Here is a 24,113-nt window from a genome sequence, read left to right on the forward strand (position 1 = left end):
ATGTGAGTGTTTGACAAGATAGTGGTTAGGGTAGCTTTTAGTGGTGGAGGTAGCTTTTGTGAAAAGTTAGAAAGATTAGCTTTTGAAATTAGAGGTAGCTTTTGAGGTAGCTGTTGAAAATTTAATCTATAGTTTTAAAAATAAAATATTGATTTTTATATGTAACAGCTAGTCAATCGCTACTTTACCGGACACTCATATCTAAATTATATATCTTCACAGCTAACAGCTTGTTGACAGCTAACAGCTACCTACACAGCTACAGCTACTTTCCCAGCTATACTTTGCCGAACACGCCCTAAATGAACTTATCATATTGTGATGCTAGTAAGGATTTGAAAAGAAATATTACATTTATTACATTTTTATACTCTGTAATATAAAAAGGTCCTTTGACAAGTAAACAGTTTTTAAGTGTTTAAGGTGATCGTCTAACAAAATTTATAGTGTTTATTTAATTTCATTATTTTGATCATGTATGACATCTTACATTAAATAATTATTTCAATTGACAAAAACTTATCATTGCTAAATTAATAATCCATATTGTTTACAACTAATTTCATGAATTAGCATCCCCCATTACTAGAAAAACAAGTTATATATATTACATTTTTCCTCTAACATATATACGGTTACTAATTAATGTACTAACCTATTGAACAAATTAAGAAAAATAATATTTACTTGATTACCTTTACTTTTTCACCATGGTTTCTTATTACTTTTCATTGATGGTGTCACATTATCTAATTCTCAAAAGACTTGATAGGTGGACCTTTTTCCTCAAAACATGAATTTATTTTAAGCAAATACAATTATATAAGGTCGACGCCACTCTAATATTATAAATTCCTTTTTTGTAACCTTTGGAAGTTATAATTACCAAAAAAAAAAAAATAATTACACAATATCACTATAAAGGTAACAATAAAAAAAATCCCAAAGGGAAAAATTATGCGCTTTTAAGGAATTATGTAATTCGGAAACAATATGTGCTTACCAAATGTAGTTTCCTATGTTACTAAAAATTACAGAATGGTCGTGTCCTTTTCAGATATGTGCTTACCAGATATAGTTCCTGTGTTACTAAAGATATTATAAACAGCATTGTTTGAATATTTTGGGGGTTTTCGCCATTGTCGACGACCTTGTCGACCTAAGACCATTTTCAACTATTACTGTTGTCAACCTTCAAATCTCCAATTTATTTATTTATCAATATGACTTCAGTTACTTGTGTGCCTTTAACAATTATTGTATTCCAAACAAAAATCCAAATCCATTGTTATAATATGAATTTTTCTCACCAAATATACTTTCCTATGTTACTAAAAATCATAGTATGAATTGTTATAATGTTTTCAGATTTTTTTTCGTACCAAATATAGTTTCCTGAGTTACTAAAAAAATATCTAATAAAATTGTTCGAATATTTTGGGGGGTTTTCCGCCATCGTCATCGACGACCTAAGCCCTGTTTCAACCATTGTTGTTGTCGGACTTCAAATCTCTTAATTATTTAATATTCAATATGCAATCGGTTACTTATGTGCCTTTAACAATTATAGTATTCCAACAAAAAATCCAAATCCATTTGAAATCGATAGGAAGAGAAGACTCATTTCACTAATCAATTGAAAATGGGTATATTTTGCAAACTTACCCATTTATGAATTGGATATGATTAATGGAGGAAGAATAAGTCAATTACACAATAACTCTGCAAATAATAATATACATTTACATAATTAACTAGAATCAATCCAGTTCGTAAACCCCCAAATCGAAAATTCCGAAACCTAATTAACTCAAAATTTCTCAATATTCTCATGTAAACAACAATTATTTTGTTCAATTAAACCGAATAATATTTGTGGTTGATGTAAATTTAAGCGTCTGCAAGTATAATGAAGCAGCTTCAAGGTTCTTTTTGTTCATCTTCCTTCGTCGCCCATTTTGTTCCTTCTCTCTGCGATGTTCATCAATGTTGCAGAAATATTTTTTTATTTTTTTTATTTTTTTTGTAAAAAAAAATAATAAACTAATTGCATTGGAAATGACAATTAATTTGAAATTCAAACCTTTGAATTTTCATTCAAATTTGAATGAAATTTGAAAATAAGTGGATCTTGGGCCCCAAACAAAGAACCTATGACATGCTGCCATGTCACAATGTATGTGGCTCCCACTTACAATGAATGTATGTGTAGCTTTTTCCTTTTATTTAGAGACAAAGAAATTTGTTTTTTTTTTCTTTTTTTTTCACCATTAATTTGCAGAATTCTGTTTTGCTTTTTTTTCCCCCCAAAATATAGATTTTAGCACGATTAAAAAAAAATTAAGGAAAAAAAACTAAGAAATAAAGAAGAGCAAAGAACGAAATAAACAACCAAAAATTTGGGGAAAATCGAAACCCTAATTTCATCAAATTGACAAAATTAAACAACCAAAAATTAGGGGAAAATCGAAAGGTTATCACTCAGATCAAAAAGAGGGTAAGAGTAGAGAAATTCAAAAGCCACTACACAAAGGAGGATTAAGGTACACTTTAATGGAGGATTCAAGGTACGCTTCAATGGCAAAGAGAGCTCAAAAGCCACTACAATGGAGGATAAAGGTACGCATCAATGGCAGAGAAAGCTCAAACATCGCTTCAATGGAGAATTAACAGAACACTTTGATGGAGGAAAGAAAGCTCACTAGTTACTTTAATGGAGAAGAATTGAACATGTTGCTTGATAGTAGAGAACTCACGAAGTCACAATCTTCATCAATGGAGGAGAGAGAAAATAGAATACCCAGCCCTTAGGAAAGAGAATTTGGGAAATTAGGCATAGGAGAGAGAGTTGGGCTTTTTTTGACCGAATGTTGGAATTTGGAATGACAGCTTTGGAGTTGGAATTTCAATTCAATCAAAATTAACTTAAGTTTTAAAAACTTGGATTTGGGCCAAATCCAATTCCCAAATTTAGAGTAAATCCAAACAATGTAATTGAGCCAAATCCAGAATTTCAAATGAAATTATGGTTCCCAAACAGGCCATAATGTCAAAAGGAGGTGATACATGTACACTCATTAACATCTTGTACACTCATTTTTTATTGGTCAAAACTCAAAAGAGTATTTTATTACTCTGTAATATCTTTATTTTATGGGACATTTAACTTTTCAAATAAAATTTAAATATGTTTACTGGAAATTTCACATTCAAGTTTTAATTGTATTTTAATTTTCCAACCATCTAATTGATGATGACTATGTAATTCCCAAAACAAAGGAGAGAGATTAACTCCTAGATTATGTTTCTAAACAATGGCTTTATTTTCATCTTCTACATTTCATATTCAACGCACCTCAACTCTCCTCTCTTCTACAAGACTACAACTCATAAACACTAATTCAACCCAAAATTCATCTCCCCTCATTTTTTGTTTGCCATTTTTTTTCCCTTCACGATACTCCTCTATTATTATGACCCAAAAAGAAAATCAAACTCTTAATACTCCCTCCGAGTCTTATTGAATTGATAGTCCCTTATGGGCAATTTTCACGGGAATTAATAAACATAAATAAGGTGTAGTAAAAGTACATTGAAAGGTACTCCCTCCGTCCCAAAAACAACGACCCATTTGAGTTGATTACGTGGGTATTAAGGAAGTTAAGTAAAAAGAAGTAAAAGTATATTGGAAAGATAAATTTACATGGGGTTTGTAAAAAAATAAAGAGAGAAAGTAATAAAATAACATAGAAAATCAAATTTTTATATGGGAAAGCTAGTTTTGCACAAATATTGTAGCAAATTGGTGGGTATTTTAATACAAATGGGTCATTCTTTTTAGGACAAAGTTTTGGCCAAATGGGTCGTTCTTTTTGGGTCGGAGGGAGTAATTTATATTGCGTACGCAAAAAAGTAGAGAGAAAATACATGGACAAACAAAATTTACTCGGGGAAAGTTAAACTGGCACAAATTTTGTTGCAAATAGAAGAGAATTTTGGTAAAAAATTAAGGGTAATATTATATGTAGCCCCTAAGGGCTATATATAAGCATTAAATAAACTCTTGGAAATTGTATAAAATTAGGAATTCATGACAAAAGCACGCGTAAATCAGTGTAATTAGTGTTTGATTTTTATATGTTGCCCCTAAGGGCTATATATAAGCATTATGATTTATGCCATACAAAGTTTACAATTTACTTTGATTTATCTTCAGTCAACTCACTCTTTCCCTACTTCCCTTTTCTCCTTAGCAATCCCCTTAAGTCTCTCATACCAAGTCTATGATTTCAACAAATAGCCCAAAGCAGAACACAAAGACAGGAGGCGAAATGCTTGGCAAATTTTATAGCCTCGTTGATCAAAGTTAAACTTCTTGATCTAGCGATTATTATCAGTGGGCTTCTGTATTACTTCCTTACATTTATAGAATTATAGATGTCCTTCAAAGTTCAAACTACAGAAACTAAAGGCATTAACAAACGAAAGATATACCATAGCCATATAAAGAAGTAAAAGAACTCAGCTCGAATATAAACTTAATTAATAAAAAAAGAGTAAAAGACCAGTACGTTGTAAGGCTACATTACGTCCATATCCTGATACATACCCAGCATGTAGTATCTCAAATCTAAAAGCTTGAATGTTGCATTTGGTAAACAAGCAAGGCAATTTGTCAGGTTCGTATGCCCACAGCTAGTTGAACACGTACGATATCGAAAACTACGAAGACTACCTAATTCTCTGGTATACCAACCAGAAACCACTTCACACGTCGAGGAGCTCCTTGGAAGCTTCAACAACAACCTGCAGAACTGACATTCCTTCTGCTCTTCCCCGTTTTCTTTTGCAACTTTGACATGTGCCGCCCCAGAACTTACAACAAGCTTTTTCAAAACAATTGCATTACTCAAAACGTATCCTAGAAGCCTGAGGTCATCCACAACTCCCTTGAGTCCGCTTATTTGTATAGTCTCGAGCTTACTTACTAAACAATCTGGAACAGAATCCGGTACACACCAACTCCTTTGCTCCATAACACGAGTGTATGAGGGTAGTAAGCATAGACTCACCTCAAGATGTTCTAAATTTGGAAAATAATGCAAAGAAAACAGCAAATCCTTAAAGGAAGTTGTTTCAAGAAGAAGACGGGTTAAATTAGTAAAGATTGGCAGATTTACAGAATTACAATTTCCCAAAATATTGGTGGCACTACCTAGCTTCAATTTAAGGTCGCAAACACTAGACATTCCTCCAACAAACTTGTTCATCTGACAAAGATAATCTTCTGATAACTCTGGGTCACCTCTTGCATGACTCAAGTCAATATGCGCTTTGACTAATTTAGTTGGACTCCGGACAAAGTAATAATAAACTGAAAAGAAATCACTAATGCGAAGGTTTGCCAATTTGGGTGCATCGATAGATACTGTAATTTTCCGGGAGATAGATGGCATATATATAGATAATGTCTTCAGATTAGGAGCAATGATGTGAACAGAACTAGACAAATCTTCTGGATCATCAGATTCATATTCAGAATCTGATTCGAGGGTGACGAATACATCCAAATATTCTAACAACGGGGAAGGTCTTATTAGAGTCTCCAACCAAAGAGGGACATCATCAACACGAAGATCTAGCGTAAGTTTCTTCAAATTAGGGAGATGAATTTTCAAATCCTCGATTTTCGGCCATACAAACCTACCAATTAATTTCAAAGTAACCAAATGTTCAGAATTGAATAGATAAGCGGGTAACCAAAATAAAAAGAAATCCTCTGTAATGATTTTAATAGTCTCCACGTTTCGGCTGCAAATTACTCGAAACCATGATTCTGTCCTGGATTCCAAATAATCGGACAGATCGCCAACAAAAGCATAGAGAACAAATTTGTAAAGTTTCTGAGATGTAAGCTTTTGTAGGATGGTGTCGATTAAGGGGGTGGATTCAAGTAAATCGAGTTTAATGCGGGTGATGCCGGTCCAGAGGTGGCGCCAACGGTGGGATAAGACGGAGGTAGCAGCAGCGGAATTGGTAGGAAGGCGAGAAAGAATGTCAGTGAGAATTGCGTCTGGAAGTGAACTCAATCTGTCTTCCTCACTACTTGTCCTACTGCTTTGCTTTACATGGTATTTCCTGATTTTGCTGTTACCCATTTTTGTATGAGAATTTGCAGAGTAGTAGCTTCAATAGAGAGACAAGTTTTTTTATTTATATAATGCAAGTGCATATATACAGAGTAACAGAACCAATATGTAAACAAAATACTCCTAATTTACGCAAGATATAGAGTATATCACTACATCAGTATCTCCTAATATGGTTAAGTATATCTTCTATTTTTGGGAGATACATCTTCTAGGAAAAATATATCTCTCAATCTCTCATACCAGAATAATCATGGTTATCAGTCTTATCACTGTTGACAACATTTTGGAAAAAAGAAATAAAAATGGAATATTAAAAGATACTAATAAATTGAAAAATGTAAATGGAAACTTCATTTAAAAATCACCATGAATTATACAAACATTTAAATCATCAGTTTACTCACATATTCAAATTCACGGAAAATATTGTTGACACCGAAATTTTGTTAATTATTAGGTGTTAGATATATGTAAATAAGGAGATAATATCAAAAAAAAATATAAGATATTTATCTTCAGAATCTCATAGATTATTATCTTTTACTCTACGACACTCTATATAAAGAGGGTCGTACCTAAGGTTTAAGGAGGCTCAGATGGAACAAGTCACAAATACCCCATCTCCTCCCTACTACCAAATATTGTAGGTACATAGTATGGAATAAGCTGACAAGGCCCGTACTATAAACAAATATCAAAACCCTAACCTTTGGAGAGAGGAATCAAGAGATTTACGAGAGTTATAACCCCACAAATTATCAATGAAATAATTGTTCCCGTATATTTTTTTACCTCTTTAATTGTATATTGCAGGTTAGAATTTTTATGGTTACAAATATAATCAACAATATAATCATTGAAAAACAGGCCCTAAGAAGGCCAATTAAAGGTTTGTTCTCTTCAACTTATTTTCAGTTCAGTTATAATAAGTTCAGTTCAATTCAGTTCTTATCTTAATTTCCTTCTTTATAAAATATTCAATTCAGTTCAGTTTAGTTCATATTAGCTCCAATAAGTTCAGCTTAGTTCAGTCAATCTGAATAGACCGTAAATTTAAAACTATAAGTACGTCAACATCTACAAGGATTACAAGTACTACAATACAGTTAATACATTTTATTATACTATTTAAGTGCTTAACGTACTACAAAAGTTCAGTAAAATCTATTAACTAATACTAAAGCAGAAGATGCTTACATCATTTTAGACACATGTCAAATTATCATTAAAAATTTTCACGCCAAAATAATATATTATGTCATTTTTTTTTGTTTGGTTTTTGTTATTCTACTTAGCGTATTAGCGTATTTTTAAAAAGTATGTTGTATAGTTATTTTTGGAAAAAAAACATGCATCATTAATGTAATATAATGTATAATACTTTTTAATTTTTTTTGAAAGAATACTTTTTAATATTTTCAACACAACTAATTAACGATAAATTTTTTTCTCAATTTAATTTTGAAATTTTGTCCTTATTTTTTCATTTTTCTTATACACATTGCATTTGTATATTTCATATAAATTGCATCATTTTTTTAATATTACATCACAAATTAATTATGAAAAAAAATTGTCACTACCGTGGCACGAGTACTAATCTAGTTATAAATAACTTGAGTTTTAAGTCCAAACCAAATCATCCCGGTTTAAACTGGGCCAAAACCCAAAATCTTCATTTTCTTGTACATTGGACCAAACTGAAATCAATTGATCTAGGCCGATCCATTCCAAGTCTAAAATACGGTTGGACCGATTTACGCACACCCCTAAACCCAACTCCCAGCAGTTAAAGATCATACTCACTTGATTTTGACTATTTGTTGGTCAAAGGAAATTGACTAGATAGTGGATAATATAGGGGTGTGCCAAAATCAATAAAGGGTATGTCAAAACCATTTCCCGATAGTGTGGATACCCTCCTTTCGCTTGCCTTCTTCCCTAAACCCCATTTCAAATTGTCAAAAAATACAGAGTAGTGATACAAAAATTGAGAATGGGTGATAGCAAAATCCTGAAACACTACATCAGAAAACGAACCAGAAGATCAATCGAAGAAGAAGAATCAAAAGACAGATTGAGTTCACTTCCCGACGCCATTCTCACCGACATTCTCTCTCTCCTCCCAATCAATTCCGCCGCCACCACCTCCGTCTTATCCCGCCGATGGCGCCACCTCTGGACCACCGTTACCCGCCTCCAATTCACCGCTCTTCCAGCTTCCGATTCCACCGCTATTACCACCGTCGCCCACATTTTCCGGCAACTAACTCATCGGAATCATCTCCGCATCATTAATCTCGACTTTTCAAAGTTATCCTACTACCCTAACTTTGATTCATTGAATTCATACTTTCGTCAATTTTCCCGCCAAAATCTGGAGGAGATCATTATCGAATCTTTATTCTCTGATATAGATTGCAAAGATGGGTATTCTCTTGTACCTTCTTATTTGTTCAATTCCCAATTTCTGGTTGTTTTAAAATTGGTGGGTATGTTTAAGTTGGAAAAACCCCCTAAAAATCTAGGGTTTCGACTTCCTAATTTGAAGAAGCTTACACTGAGCTACATTGTTCATATCCCTTCTTGGTTGGAGACTCTATTTAGGTCTTGTCCATTGTTAGAAGATTTATGTTTGCATGTCGAATTATCGAAACCCCAGAATGTGCCTTCTGTGAAAATATCTGCTCCCAATTTGAAGTCATTCTATATACATATGCAGTTAGTGGTGTTTCCGAGTATGAATGAACGTGCCAAAATATATTTTGATGCACCCAAATTGAACAGCATTATTATAGATGATTGCACTTCATTTTACTACTTTCTACAGTTTCCAACTACATTAGTTGTTGCAGTGATTAATGTGAAGACAGGGATAGAATATGATGAGGATGATGAGGTTAGAAATGAAGATTATCTTCAGCATATGTCCAAATTTGTTGGTGAAATGTCTAGTGTTAGGCACCTTAAGCTAATGGTGGACAACGATACCAATATATTCCCTTACCTGAATTATGGGGCTGATGGGTTTCTGCCAATCTTTCGTAATTTAATTCATTTTGAAGCAGGATTTAACGACGTTGGTTTCAGTAGTGACTGGAAGCCATGGGAGGATGTACTATTTTCCTTGCAATGCTTTCCCAACTTGCAACATCTTAAGGTGGATATGACGGGTGATCCCCCTATGGCACAGAGTGTATGGTTCGCTCCAAGTTCTGTTCCAGATTGTTTGGTGAGTAAGCTCAAGACTATAGAAATAGAGAGACTTGAGGGGACTAGCAATGAGCTCGAGTTGCTGGGATACATTTTGAGTAATGCAAAAGTTTTGGAAAAGCTTCGGTTACATGTTCATATCGAAGAAAAATTTGATCTCAAGTATGTACTGCAAAAAGCATATGCAGTTTGGAAAGAATGTCAGTTTTATAAGGCAGTGTTTGAGCTTCCAAGAAGCTCTTCAACTTGCGAAGTTGTGGTTTCAGGAAGATCTGTATCAGCATCTGGTAATGCCTTACAAAATGGATACCTTACCTGTCAAATGTACATGGGTCCATCAACTTGATTTATGCAACTAACTGTTTTCCAGAATGACAACATATAAGCATATAGGCTGAAGGTATTGACTATTCAGTTTATCTTGATATTGTAGTTTGGTAACTTTGATTTATCTAAACCTTGCCTCTTTAAATGCTAGATTTTTGTTACAAAGGCATATTGTGCTGCAATGCATTTGTTTTCTGGTTTATTCTAAATGTTAACTTCTACTATTACTCTGTATAATGGTGATTACAAAATCGTAGTCCTTTCACTTCTCTTTATGAATATTACGAATCTTCAGGCATATTATTAGGAAATAGTTTAACTATCTTAAATTAGCTTGTGTAAGTGTTATGAACTCTGAAGGACGTCTATGAACATATATGTGCAAAGAAAAAGGAGTAATGATAATGCAAAAGCACCCTAGCAATTAATTATTGGATGGAGATGCTAGAATTCTCATGAAGATCTATAAAACATGCCAAGTGAACAATTTGCCTTCTGTCATGTAATTAAAGGGGTAAATAAATCAATAAAGTTAACTGAGCTTGTGTTCACATTCAATTATGACTTTGCTTGTCGTTTTATTTTGCTGTGAAGTTTGAAGGGCCTTTAAAAAGGCGAGGAAAGAAAAAGAGCAAGTTGAGTGCAAAGCTTCCTCTTATAATAGTTTGTGGTTTAGAACCTTTAGATCCTTGAATTTTCTTCATTATTTTTTTATTTTTTTTTATTTTTTATTTTTTATTGTTGGGAAATCGAATGATGAGATGGTGACAATGGAGCTTTTGCATGGATTTCCAGGTTGTGGGGTGCCTAAAATTACTCCAATTCATTCAAATTGTGATACTTAAGCTGCCAAATACATTGCTAACCAGTTTCCCCTTTGGCATATATCATTATATCTTATTGATGACGCTAGAATGCAATTCAATTGCACATTACATCTTGTAAATTAAATATCTAGTTAAACTGATTGTGCCTGTCTATATGTTTGATTGAATTTAATTTTTCTCCTAGTTAGTTAATTGGCATAGAGATCAAGGATTTAGCTCAAACCGCCAACAGGGTCAGGGTTTGAACTAGAAAGGGGAGGATGGAAATTAGAAAAATAGCTTCTGGTAGTTCATCATCAGAAGATTTAACGTAGCATAAGTTGTTATCATCTCCCTGTTATAAACTTGTACAACTAATTAATCAGAGCTACTGATGAGAGCAGGATTCTCAGATGGTGGCTCGTTAGAAAATCGAGAAAAACAAAGGTTAAGGATCAAGTCAAACATCAAACTGTTTTGCTACTTTTCTTGTCTGTATAATGTTTGGATTTTTTATAAAAAGTTTCTGAGAATAGGTGGGGATGAGGTTTTTCTTGTAACATAAAGTACGCCGAAGACGGCGCAGAAGCTGTACTTACTGATGATGGAGGTTAGGGAAACCTTTGATCCCCTTTTTGTTCAGACTGCTAGAGCAAGTGAAAGCTGCTTTTGTTTAGTGCAAGAACTTGCACACTAGTATGGCTTGAAACGAAAGTAAAGGTACCGCGAGACTCACATAGAAACTTTTGTCAAATTACTTGTAAAAATTATATTTCAGGTAAATTTAAGTACATAGCACATCTTTCATAAAAAAAAAAAAAAATTCATTAATACTGATATTGCCACAGTTTGTTTAGCACAATATTTAATCACGAGTTATAAACAGTCTCCTTCCTCTGCTCCATTATGAAGTCATCGAATTACCACGAACCTGATGAGCAGCATCACTGTCTAATATTCAATCAGAGAACAAAACTTTTACCATATAGTTTCAGTGCTTGAAATCTTTGTATTGACCAATGCTAAAAGTTTTTCAGACTAAGCTGAGTTCAAGAATGGCATGTTAGTTGAACCACCAGTATATGCAACCTGAAATGTCTACCCTGTTAGCACATTCACGACTATGATTGTGGCATTGTGGCACTGCAACCACCAATCAGGATTGCCGTCTATTCTTTAGAATACATTAATATCTACAGAGTAGTACGTAGCCGAATCGCTTGCAAACTGATCTGCAGTGTTTGCATTTTGTCCTGTTGATGCTCTCTCTAGACCATCATTTGTACTTTGCTGTGCTCTACAGGTTCGAGCACCTCTTATCAGATTAAAATCTCACTCTTTGTTGCTTTGTTTAACTTGGTGTCTTATTATTACTTATTGTTTCTGCAGTTCGTGGCAAGTCAGACACTCCACTACTGCGCTATTCATGTTGCACCAAAATTTCATTACTATGTTTTTGACTTTCTGGAAATGCAGTTACACGATTTGTAGCCTTGTAGAAGCATAAATTTTGTACAAACTACAAAGTATATGTAGTAAGCTAAAAATATCATCTTAGTAAAGCTAAAATTAACATAAAATGGTGAAGAGTATCATGACATTCGTGGCAAAGAATTGCACAAAATCATTTAGTCCGTATACTTGCTTAGGAACCATATTGTACATGATACAATTTTTATGTCTTCTTTTTGCCTATCTGACTATCTCTTATGAATTTTATACGGAATTTGATTTGCATATATATAAAACTAGCGTTAAAACACTTCTAATAAGATTTTGCAAGAATGTATTTTATTTACTTCTAATAAGATCCCAACATTAGTCAAAGTGGAGTATGTGAAATTGTGAGTAGTGTAAAAAGTCAAATTATGACACTTGTAGGATTAAATAAAAAAAGTTTAATCATAACAATTATTCTAGAATGGAGGTAACGACAAAGGGGGTGTTTGGTACATATATTGGAAACGAAATAGAAAGGAAAGAAACAAGAATGGAGTTTGTAATCATTAAAGTCTTACCTTTCCATTTGTTTTGGTTTAAAGTTTAATCAAGGGGATGAATCATATAAACTAATGTCCATTTGTTTTGTTCAAGAAGAGTAAAGATCATTGTTACTTTTAGATATTTAAGAAAATAACAGGTAAGTGGAAACTATAACACCCCTATTATGTAATTGTTACCCAAATCTTCTAGGTCGGTAAGGAATCGAGGACGAGACAGAAGCATCCAAAATCAATTAAATCAATAATAATACAAACTAGCTGGATATTTAACAGTGGATAAGGTTTGAGTGGTTGATACTGTACACAGATATCAGGTTAGTAGGTCCCTTGATAAGGTTTTAATGGTCATTTACTATATCCATGTCGGCAGTCATTTAAATATTATAGTTTTCAGATGGGTACCAAAATTACGGGCAGTAGCTCCACAAAAAGCATCATAAATAATGCACCTAAATTCATATTTATAATTATCGGAAACTTACACCAGTTCGACCCTTCAAAACCTCACATCTACTTTGCTAATTTAGCAAAGATTCACGGTCCAATCTTGTCTACACGATTTGGAAGTGCACCAGCTGTGGTGGTTCAATCAGCCAAGACGGCAAATTAGCAAGTTAATAGATAGGATGAGAGAGAGAGAGAGTCCTAGTGAGAGAGTGAAACCAAGCACTTCGAAAAAGCCACCGGATCCACCACCTCCTCCAACTCCACCAAACACCACTTCACCCCACCACCCACCTCTCCTCCCTCTCCCCCTCCCCAAATCTGCCGTCAAGAACTCCCACCCTTCCTTCCCCACACCAACTCCCCCAAAACAACCCACCACCACGCACCCCTTCTCCTTCAAAAAAGCACTTCAATTGGGTGGTAGTACGAACCCCTTGCAGGCCTTGTCCACCCTCCCAGCCTCCTCACCCCCCTCAAATTTCGATGAAACAAAAGAGGTTTTTCTTCCAATTACCCAGGAAGAATATAGTTCCCTTTGCCAACCATGGATTAATGCAATTATATCCAAACCTCATGGAAAATCCTTCTCCACTGAATACCTTGTGCAAACTCTGCCTCGCATATGGAAACCAAAGGCAAAGGTACTATCCTTTCCAATTGGGAAGGGATTCTTCATATCTAAATTTGAAGACGCGGCAGACATGGGAAAAGTCCTGTCAGGCGGACCTTGGTTCATTAATGGTACCTTCTTACATGTTCAGAAATGGAGAGCAGGGTTTAAACCCTCAGAGGAGAAGATCAACCGCATTCCAATTTGGGTCGAGCTCCCGGAGCTACCTATTGAATTCATGAATGACTGCATACTTAGGAAAATAGGGAACTCACTGGGAGTTTTCATTCGAGCCACTACCAGAAAATTAGAGCAGGGCAACCTCAGATATGCCCGAATCCTGGTAATGATGGATTACGAAAAACAGAGGAAGGACGGACTGTGGATAGGAGGATTCAAACAGAGATTGATTTACTTGGATCAAATCTCAAGGAGAAACCAGGGTCAGCACTCCACGGACATCAAACTAACGGATACAATGGCCGGAAATACCATTCCGGCAACAACGAAATCGCCGATGCAGGAACATCAAAAAGTTTGGCGCCAAATACAGAATAGGGGGGTAATATCCACCGGTAATTTGGCTTCCAAAAATCAAAAAGTAAACACGTGGGGCCCACACTCATCCAAAAATACGGAAAATCAATTTGAGATTTTATCTCAACTTGTGGGGCCCGAGGAAACTATAAATCCCACCAAAAATGACAGTTTGCCTTCTAATTCCTTACCTTCTCCCAACTTGTCACTTCAACTTCCCTGCAACACTCAACAACAGCTAACCCCTACCTCTCGCCGCCCTTCCCCCTCCTGTCTCATCACCAATTTTTCCTCCTTTCCCATAAAAAATTTTAAAATGACTATTTCCGAGAAACCCTTTACCCTTCTTTTATCCATCCCCTTTCACTATCTACCACTCCTCCCACCTTACCACCACTGCCATCCATCACAAGAAAACCAAAACAGCGACCATGGCAAGCATGTCTCTCCCAGACTACTTGAACAAGCTCATCAATTTAGACCCGGACGAGCTAGCGGATCAGGGAGGCTTCCTGAGACCTCCGATCATGCCCCCTTCGATTGTCCATCTTCAACCATCGCAGGACAGGAACATTATCACCAAGACGAAGCCGGTGATAACCTTCCCGGAGACAATGCTCAACCTAATGTCCTTCTACGCTCAAGGCCTGTTCGGGGAATGGCATGCGATCTCGCCGACGAGCATCAGGGGGCTTCTCCTAAGCCCGGAAGATCAGTCCCCCCTCTACTCCAACCTGCGAATGGCGTCCCCGGACAATCCTTTTTACCTTGTTCCAGCACATGTCCCCTCCCTGTCGGATGTCTCCATCATCAGCGAACCACTCGGGATACTATTCAAATGGTGGATGGAAAAACTGAACAAGGAAGGCTCACTAATGGCGGTACCATGGGAATTACAATTCATACTAGACCCGGTTCCCGTTCTTCCGAGCGTAAGAAAAGCGTTGTCGATTACCGACGACTTGCTGGTGCTTCAATCAGTGTCAGGCACAAACAACGTCAAACTCATGCACCTTGCACAGGAAGCCCAACAACTTCATCTCTCAGTGGGGTGGGGGAAACAAAAAGGGAAAGAGACCCAAATGTCGGGAATCAAGATAAAAAAGAACACCACCTCCATGTTCAGTCCGTTTCTGAGCAAATATGTCGACCTCAACACTCAGATTGCCTACCCCACGAGGAAGGAACTATCAAAGCTCCCCCACATGAAACCCGGAATGTCGATCCTACTATGGAATGCTAGGGGGATAGCCCGTGATGGCTTTAAACTCAACATCCGTTGCTTGATTAGGGATCACAACCCTGATATCATCATCCTAACCGAAACTAAAGTGCCAAAAATCAGCTGTGAACACATACTCTCAATCCTACCCTATAACTCCTTCGAGGTGGTGGATCCAATTGGCTACTCCGGAGGCATCCTCATTCTGTGGAACTCTGGTTTCAACTCTCTCCATGTTGTGAGTAAAGAACCACGTGCAATTCATGCTGTGGTACAGGTAAATTCAAAACACAAATTCTTTCTTTCTGCAATCTATGCTTCTACTTCTTTTAATGCTAGATTGGAAATGTGGGAGTCTTTGAAAAAGATGAGTGAATCTATGTCCTTACCTTGGCTTGTATGTGGTGACTTTAATGAATTATGTTATCAACATGAAAAATGGGGGGGCAATCTTCATCCCTTGCATCAAATGAGTGCCTTTAATGATACCATTGAACACTGCAATCTTGTAGACTTGGGGTATGTGGGGCACAAATTTACTTGGTTCAACAAACAAAAAAGAAATCCAATCTTAGAGAGATTAGATAGATTTTTGGCTACTGCTGACTGGGTTCAAATGCACCCTCAGAATGTTGTTAGAAATCTCCCTAGACTTTCCTCTGATCATAACCCCTTGTTACTGACTCTCACAGCAACACAAATTTTCCCTGGTGAGAAACCATTCAGATTTGAACCTCTCTGGTTAACTGACTTAGATTTCATTTCCTTTGTCCAACATAATTGGCCCTCTTACTTGGGAGATCTCCACAGCAAGCTGCACATGCTCACTGCAGATTTACAGACCTGGAGTAAAAATCACCCTATGAATTTCAGAAGCCAAATTAAAAGAATAAATGCTAGACTAAATGGAGTCCAACTAGCTTACCAATCAAATCCCTCTAACCCCTTCCTGTTTGACCTTGAGAGTAGCCTACAGAAACTTCTGAGTGAAACACTTGACCAGGAACAACTTTACTGGGCTACTAGAGCTAGAACTGACTGGCTGTCACAAGGAGATAGAAACACTAGGTTCTTCCATTGCTCAGCAACTATTAGGGACAGAAGGAACAAAATTCATGCCTTGAAAAATGATGTAGGGGATTGGATCACTGACCCTGGTCATATTCACTCGCATATTCTTGCTCACTTCATAAAACTCTTCTCTTCTGAGCCCTGTTCTGTCCCCTCCACCCCACACTCTTCTGGTAGTATACACTGTGCAGGGCCTTCCTCCCTGCCTGAAATCCAGGAGGCCATGTTCTCTATTGGAGCTCTCAAGGCTCCTGGAATTGATGGTTTCCATGCCTCATTTTTCCACTCCTCTTGGCCCTTTATTCATCAGGACTGCTTGTCATTAATAAACTCTATCTTCTCCTCCAAACAAATCCCACCAGAAATAAACAAAACAGTTGTTTGCCTCATTCCCAAGGTGCTTTCTCCATGTAAAATCACTAGCTTTAGACCCATTAGCCTTGTCAATACCTCTTACAAACTTTTGTCAAAAATTCTGGTTAACAGAATTAGACCTCACCTGTATTCAATAATTTCTCCAAACCAGAACAGTTTCCTAAAAGGGAGGGGGACAGAGGTAAATTACATAATTGCCTCTGAAGTCTTACACTCTATGAGGAAAAAAAGAGGTTCTAGAGGTCTTTTTGCTTTGAAACTAGACTTGGAGAAAGCCTATGATAGGCTTGAGTGGAGTTTCATAAGGCACTGCCTTCTCTTTTTCAACTTCTCACCTGAGACTGTACACCTTATCATGTCCTGCATCTCTTCTGTCTCTTCCCAAATTCTCATAAATGGTAAGCTCTCTTCCCCCTTCCACCCATCTAGAGGGATTAGACAAGGTGACCCCCTATCCCCTTACATTTTCATCCTTTGTCTTGAGTTCTTATCCAGACAGATCCATGATCAATGCAACCTGAATAAATGGAAACCATTTAGATTTAGAGGGGGCCAGACCTCAATCTCTCACCTCCTTTTTGCTGATGATGTCCTACTCTTTGGGGTTGCTGATAGCAAAACACTAAAATCCCTGAGTGACACCCTCAAACATTTTTGTTCCATCTCTGGTCAGAAGATAAATGAACAGAAGAGCCAAATTTATTTTTCTACTAACACCCCCATCCACATGATTGATGATTTTGAACAAACCCTAAATGTTACTAGATCTGCAGACTTAGGCATTTACCTAGGTTACCCCCTGTCTGAGAAAAAGCCAACTAGGAGGCAACTAAATGGCCTTATTGAAAAAATTGGGAAGAAGTTAGCCTCCTGGAAAGCAAAGACACTGTCAAGGGGGGGAAGACTCACTCTTCTCCAGTCCACTTTGTTCTCTATCCCCAGGTACCAAATGAACTGTGTAAAATTACCAAAGTGCATCCTAAATAAGCTTGACTCCATATGCTCAAACTTTCTCTGGGGGGGGGATATCACTAGAAAGAGGATAACTTGGATAGCTTGGAATTTTGTCTGTCAACCTAAGGAGAGGGGTGGGCTGGGATTCCTGAAATTTTCAGACCTTAATCTCATTAGCCTTGCTAGACTGTGCTGGATGGTGGATACCAGATCAAATTGGGCTGGAAAACTCCTTTTTGAGAAGTATGTAAAAAACAAACCCAACCCAACCCCTTTTAACAAAGGCTCCCACATTTGGTCTGCCATAGGAAAAGGATGGGAGCTCTTCAAACATAGTTTGATGTGGGAACCTGGGAATGGAGAGAAAATCACTTTTTGGGAAGATAAGTGGCTACATCATGAGACTCCAAGAACTTTGATTGTGGGACCTTTAACACTCTCTTCACAATATAAATCCCTCAGTGCAATACTTAGTGATAGAGAACAGTTAGAAGGTGAGCTAGGCTTTGTATTTCCAGAGGATATCAGGGCTCGAATTAACAGTGTTCAATTATCTGACTGTGAAGATTTTAATTTCACAAGTTGGACAAAAAGAGGGAAGTTTGATAGTGCTGCTGCAAAGGCTTGGATAATAAACTCAGATCTTACCACCCCTTGCATTGAGTACCATTGGAGATGTGTATGGGAGGTGCATACCCTGCCTAAAATCAAACTGTTCCTATGGCAACTGTTATGGGATAGACTTCCCACTGCAAGGAACTTGTATAATAGACACTGCAAACCCACACCATATTGTGCTTTTTGCCCTGCAAACATTGAAACCCTTACCCATTTGTTCATTGACTGCCCAAGAGCTATGGAATTCTGGACTGAGCTTAAGCCACCTCCCTCTACATTTGACTCACAGCTAGATACCTTCCCAAATTGGCTATCTAGGAACCTGAAAGACAAACTTCTAAGCCACCACAATATCCCTTGGCACATCACCTTCACCTTTGCTTTGTGGTTCATCTGGAAGAGGAGAAACTCCTGGATATTCTCACACTCAAATTCCCCTGTTCAAAAATCTACATCCCAATGCACTTGGGCTGCTGCTGAATGGTACTTTTCCAGTGTTAGTTCAGCCAGAACAGAGCCTAAGCCTATTGCCTGGGATCCCCCCCCCCAAAACTTCATTAAAATAAATGTGGATGCATCATACATCAACCACTCCAAACAAGTGGGCTGTGCAGGTGTTGCTAGAGATGACAAGGGTATATGGATAGAAGGTTTCAAATGGAAAGGTTTCTCACCTTCAGCACAAGATGCAGAACTACAGGCAATCTCCCTTGCATTAAAATGGATCAGGAACAATGGATGGGATAGATGCCAAATTGAAACAGACTGTAGGAACATAGTGCTTGATCTAAATGACACAAGCAATAGTGTCCTAACCCCACCATTGCTTGAATGCAGGGCGCAGCTTCTTCAACTGCCTGAGGTCCAACTATACTATGGAGAAAGAGGGAAGAACAGAGTTGCTGACATCATGGCAAAGGAGGCACGGAAGGAGGCAACTGAACGGAACCAGCTTTTTGTTTTACAAAGTCCCCCTCCTTATTGTATAAACTACCTAGATTCTGACTGTATCTCTCTAGATGATCGTGCTTCTGATCAGACTGTACTTTTGTTCTCTCACAGTGAGAGATCGCCTTTTGTAAACTTAACTACCTCCTTAATTATTAACTAAGTTCCTTTTCTACCTCAAAAAAAAAAAAAAAAAATTCATATTTATATTCAATTCAAAGTATACTATTTTCTTAATATTGTGTTTTCTTTGTCTTTATATCAAAAATCAAAATAATGGCAATTGGTAACAAGAAAAATCTTTTGGCCATCTTTGCCATCCTTGCATTATTAGGTAATTACAATCCTAATTTTTTTTCCTTTAATCATCATTATATCACCCAAAGATCAATAATTTTGTTAATCTAGAGGCAGGTTTATTTAAGCAATTCAAAGTCTGTCAAAGCATATAATTATAAATGTTAAACTTGTTTACTTCTAAAGGAAAATCATCATTTTCTATATTTATGTAATTCACATTATTTCTTTTGGCCATTTAATTACTAGTACTAGATTAATTGTAATTGTAATTCATATTTTTCATTTTTGTAGTGCAACTAATATCTGCCGAAAGGACTTTTGAGGGAAAACTACAATGTAGAGTTATCGGAAAAGAGTGTGGACTAGTCCATCATTGTTGTAATGGTGGCAAATGTTCTGATAAAGGAACATGCATATATGGTAAGTTATATCATCCTACATATTTTTGCATTTAAAAGTATACAGTAAATTCTATTCCAAAAATTAGTCATCATACAAATATGATCATATCATATGCATTGTTAATATAATGTTTTTATGTTTCATTTGTTTAATTGTTTCCAAGTAGTAATTTGCATAGTATAAAGAATAAACCGAAAGTTGTAAAATTAGTGAAGAACACACTTAAACAGAACATATACTTTGTATATATTTTTGAATTACACAATATTTAAGCTAATTAATTATGTTTCATTAAAATTGTTGACAGATCCTAGCAGTACTTGCAAGGGTTTAGGAGAAAGTTGTGGGCTGTTCGATGACTCTTGCTGTGATACATTAGTTTGTTCATCCACTTTTTCTCAAGGCAAATGTGAGCTGCCAAAAGATGAAAAAATGCAGGAAATTCCCCACATTGTTATGGGTCGTTTGTTCAACAACATTTGAGCATATTATTTTTAATTTGTTGCTTTAATTTTCAAGCATGGTTTGGAAATTAATTACATGTTTTCTTCATTATGTTAAAAATGGTGTATAATTGGTCCTTCATCCAAGTTTTGTTGCTATTATAATAATAAAAAATGGTTACTTATGCTATTATCTTGATATCATTTCTCACAAGTCATAAGACTAGTCAATCCACTTACACAGGTTAACACTTTATTGTCTTTTTATATATAAGTATTTTGGACCTTAATAAATCAACAATTCTTACAAGACTTGTTAATCCACTTACACAGATTAACACTAGAGTGAAAGGTAAGAAAACCCCCATATCGATAATAGTAGATGATGTGGCTCAAATTTGATAACACAAAGTCACATACGCTACATATAAGAGTTCTCCACCAAATTTGACTAGTTTCATACTAAATTTCTAATAACTATCCATATGACTATGTTTATCTTAGGTACAAACTACAAATATTTATCAAAACAATACATTTCATGAATACTTCAAAAGTAAAAAATAAAATAAAATACTCAAGAAATAGTGAGATTGAGGGAGAGGTGTCAATTCAGGTGTCCGGATTGGTTTCCGTAAAGTCAAGTTGGATATATTATCTATTCGAGTCGAAATACAACTTGGATATTTTTCGGTTCAATTTTAAATTGAGTTATTTTGACATCTCCACCAGGGAGTATAACGTTATAGGGTCTGGCCCAAAAAGAAAATTAAGGCCCACATTAGCATTCATTCTTCCGTGAAAACACCACTCCAGTCCACTAGTTCATTCCATCCCCTTCGTCGCTTTGTAATTTCAAACCAAAAAATGAAAAACCTTGAAAACTCCAACAATGGCGGCAGTAGCAGATGCACCAGGTTGAAGAACATCAACAATGGCGACGATCGACTCAGCTCACTCCCCGACGCCATTCTCACTAACATATTCTCTCTCCTCCCAACCAATTCCGCCGCCGCCACCTCCGTCTTATCCCGCCGATGGCGCCACCTCTGGACCCAAATCACCGACCTTAAATTCTATTCGGAGTCCTCCGCCGTTGTCGACTGCCTCTTGGGGCAGCTCACTTCTCCGAAACTCAGAACTTTCAGGGTTAGAACCAAATTAGTTGCATACAACTGGGAATCAATCTTTGCTCATCTTTGTCGTCGAAATGTGGAAGAAATTAAGGTTTGTGTTGGTGGTGTTATAGATATTCCTGCACCTTTATATGTACCTGCTTCTATATTTTATTGCCAATCTTTGGTGAAATTGGAGTTGTTTTGCATTGAACTTGATTGTGCATTTACCGCGAATGATGTTGTTAATCTTCCTAATTTGAAGAAGCTTGGATTGCGTCTTCAGGATGATGCCCGCGATTTGATGAAAACCCTGTTTAAATCTTGTCCAATGTTGGAAGATTTATATTTGTTGTTTGATTTTTATGAGGATGATCATTTTGTTGATATTGCTGCTCCCAATTTGAAAACCTTATTTATAGAAATAATGTCTGAAAGGGAAATATCGCTTGATAAAGTCATGATTAATGCGCCCAAATTAGAGAACCTTACGATACTTGGATCGTATTGGTTTTATTGTTTCGTTGAGAATCCTACTATGTTAATCAAAGCATCCATTGATTTGTGTCTTGGACCAGAAAGTAACAATATGGGTATGCAGGAAGAAGCATGTTGTAACCAGATATCGAAGTTTATTAAAGGGATGTCTAGTGTTAGCCACCTTAAGTTAAATAGTTTTATCAATCTATTTACTTACTTGAATTCTGTAGGTAATGGGATTATGCCAATGTTTCATAACTTAGTCTATTTGGATGCAAACCTGGGTAATCTTAGTGGCTGGAAGGATTTGCTACTTTCTTTACAGTTTTTTCCCAACTTAGAGCATCTTGATGTGAGTAAAATAGGGTTTGAATCAGTGGAGCAAATGGATTGGTGTGCACCTGATTTTGTTCCGGAATGTTTACTAAGTAAGCTTAAGATAATAAAGCTTGAAGGGCTTCAAGGAAATGACAAGGAGGTTAAGTTGCTAGAGTTTATTCTAAATAATGCAATTGTTTTGGAAGAGCTTCAGATACACTGTAATCACTACCATTCACGTAAAGAATCTCGACTATGGAATGAATACAAATTTTGTGAAGCCTTGTTCAAGTTTTCAAAGAGCTCCTCAACTTGCAAAGTTCTGTTTGAAGGTTACTATATCAATGCATCAAGAAATGACTTCAAGAATGGGGTACTTGATTGTCAAGTTCGCTATGTTGAATGAAGTTGTGCACTGACTTCTTCTGGTGCCAAAGACCGATAGTGAAGCATCTGGGCAGCAGGTATTGATAATCAACTTCGTTGGATGTATCTGATTTTTTAAGTCCTGTGTGAGTCTGTGTTGTATTTCATCATATTAACACCTTATGTATTACTCACTATTACATGTTAAATTGCTCCATTTGTAAATATGGTTTTTGCTTTTGGTTTTGGTATATCCATCATTTAATTGAATCTGGTGACCTCATGATTGTAGAAATAACATTTTAAGAATTTGTAGCAAATGATCTGTTTCAGGGAAGATTTTAATATCTAGTCTTCGACTCTTATGCTACTATTTGTAACAAGAAATTGGTGTTGATTAATGACTTTGTAGAAAGCCTATATATGGAGTATAATTCTTGAAGAGAAGAGCTTCAATATGACTATTTTATGGCATATATTGGCTTAAACACTAGTGTAAGCAGCATTTTATGTGTCTCATCAGTGAGACAAGAAAAAATTTCACCTTTTTTTTTTTGGTTAAAATTTTTAAATGAAGCTAAGGTCTTTGTTGGGTAAATTGGAATAAAGGGCCTGTGTTAATGAGAGGCAAAAAAAAAATTGGACATGGGAGGATGCATACTTTTGATGGATATGAAGTTGGTTTATTTTTTTTTGGCTGTTTGCTTCAAGTTATTTGATGAAATCACATAATAGGCAAGGTGGGAGAGATTAATTGGAGAGAGATCAAGGGTGATAGCTCTGATGATGGTGTTGGGCGAGGATATTGGAAATAGTCGGGTGAAAGACAATACAGAAGGGGGTGGGGGTGGGAGGAGTTTGGAGAATAGGTAGCTCATAGAAGATTTTTTTTTTTTTTTTTTTTTTTTTTTTTTTTTACGTGAATTCAGGCTCCAGTCTCCTCACCTATTTTTCATTTATTTTAGGCGTTCAATTAAGATCTATAAGGGCTATGAATTGAAGAAGGCGGGGATGAGCTCTCCTTGTAACTTGAAGAACTTAGAATATGACTTGAGAATTTTTTTTATTTATTTCATCAGTAATTTTTAAAAGATGGGAGGGAAGCTTGTAACTGATTTCATTGATTTAATGACTATTGGTAAGTGGAAGCTGCCCTTGTTTTGGGGGAATTACAAACTAATAAAGCTTTTAACTGAAAGAGGAAAGTTTCTATTTCTTCTTAGTAGAGCTAAAGAAAACCTCTGTTGGTGGTAAGTGTTGAAAGGTATACTGGTATGGCATATTAGTCTTAAGTAGTAAAGTAGAAAGTGTTTGATAGATATGAGGGAAAAGAATCTGTCTACAGGCATTATCCCAGCTGCATTTTTCTGAATTGTGAGCTTCATGCTCCTCACTGAAGGTTTGAT

General features: G+C 36.3%; 4 protein-coding genes across 6 annotated transcripts; 3 read left to right on the forward strand and 1 right to left on the reverse strand.

Annotated features, from left to right (window-relative positions):
- Positions 1–4,580: 4,580 nt before the first annotated feature.
- Positions 4,581–6,158, reverse strand: LOC145594037 (F-box/LRR-repeat protein 13-like). Its single transcript, XM_081650384.1, has one exon. The coding sequence runs from the start codon at positions 6,156–6,158 to the stop codon at positions 4,581–4,583; it is 1,578 nt and encodes a 525-aa protein (XP_081506510.1).
- Positions 6,159–8,148: 1,990 nt separating this feature from the next.
- Positions 8,149–9,711, forward strand: LOC145594038 (F-box/FBD/LRR-repeat protein At1g16930-like). Its single transcript, XM_081650385.1, has one exon. The coding sequence runs from the start codon at positions 8,149–8,151 to the stop codon at positions 9,709–9,711; it is 1,563 nt and encodes a 520-aa protein (XP_081506511.1).
- A 3,204-nt stretch (positions 9,712–12,915) lies between these two features.
- LOC145596001 (uncharacterized) lies at positions 12,916–20,619 on the forward strand. Of its 3 annotated transcripts, none has more exons than XR_014103060.1 (4): positions 12,916–15,594; positions 19,173–19,617; positions 19,875–20,003; positions 20,293–20,619. XR_014103060.1 is itself a non-coding variant. In XM_081652428.1 (4 exons), the coding sequence occupies exons 2-4, from the start codon at positions 19,560–19,562 to the stop codon at positions 20,466–20,468; spliced, it is 363 nt and encodes a 120-aa protein (XP_081508554.1). In that variant the 5' UTR covers positions 15,336–15,594; positions 19,173–19,559; the 3' UTR covers positions 20,469–20,619. The 3 variants fall into 3 exon arrangements, 1 of the variants encoding a protein (XP_081508554.1); XM_081652428.1 differs by having other exon boundaries at positions 15,336–15,594; XR_014103061.1 differs by lacking the exon at positions 19,173–19,617.
- Positions 20,620–21,295: 676 nt separating this feature from the next.
- LOC145594040 (F-box/FBD/LRR-repeat protein At1g16930-like) lies at positions 21,296–22,747 on the forward strand. The gene has a single exon (XM_081650386.1). It carries the CDS (start codon positions 21,296–21,298, stop codon positions 22,745–22,747), a length of 1,452 nt encoding a protein of 483 aa, XP_081506512.1.
- The last annotated feature ends 1,366 nt before the right edge of the window (positions 22,748–24,113 follow it).

The sequence above is a fragment of the Chenopodium album genome, chromosome 19 (genome assembly GCF_948465745.1).
Source record: "Chenopodium album chromosome 19, dcCheAlbu1.1, whole genome shotgun sequence".
Lineage (NCBI taxonomy): Eukaryota > Viridiplantae > Streptophyta > Magnoliopsida > Caryophyllales > Amaranthaceae > Chenopodium > Chenopodium album.

Bases quoted from the DNA above. Each gene is read 5' to 3' on its own strand.
- LOC145594037 (XM_081650384.1), bottom strand. From the start codon at position 6,158: ATGGGTAACAGCAAAATCAGGAAATACCATGTAAAGCAAAGCAGTAGG.
- LOC145594038 (XM_081650385.1), top strand. From the start codon at position 8,149: ATGGGTGATAGCAAAATCCTGAAACACTACATCAGAAAACGAACCAGA.
- LOC145596001 (XM_081652428.1), top strand. From the start codon at position 19,560: ATGGCAATTGGTAACAAGAAAAATCTTTTGGCCATCTTTGCCATCCTT. The intron at 19,618-19,874 runs GTAATTACAATC...TCATTTTTGTAG, and splicing joins TGCCATCCTTGCATTATTAG to TGCAACTAATATCTGCCGAA. The intron at 20,004-20,292 runs GTAAGTTATATC...AATTGTTGACAG, and splicing joins TAAAGGAACATGCATATATG to ATCCTAGCAGTACTTGCAAG.
- LOC145594040 (XM_081650386.1), top strand. From the start codon at position 21,296: ATGAAAAACCTTGAAAACTCCAACAATGGCGGCAGTAGCAGATGCACC.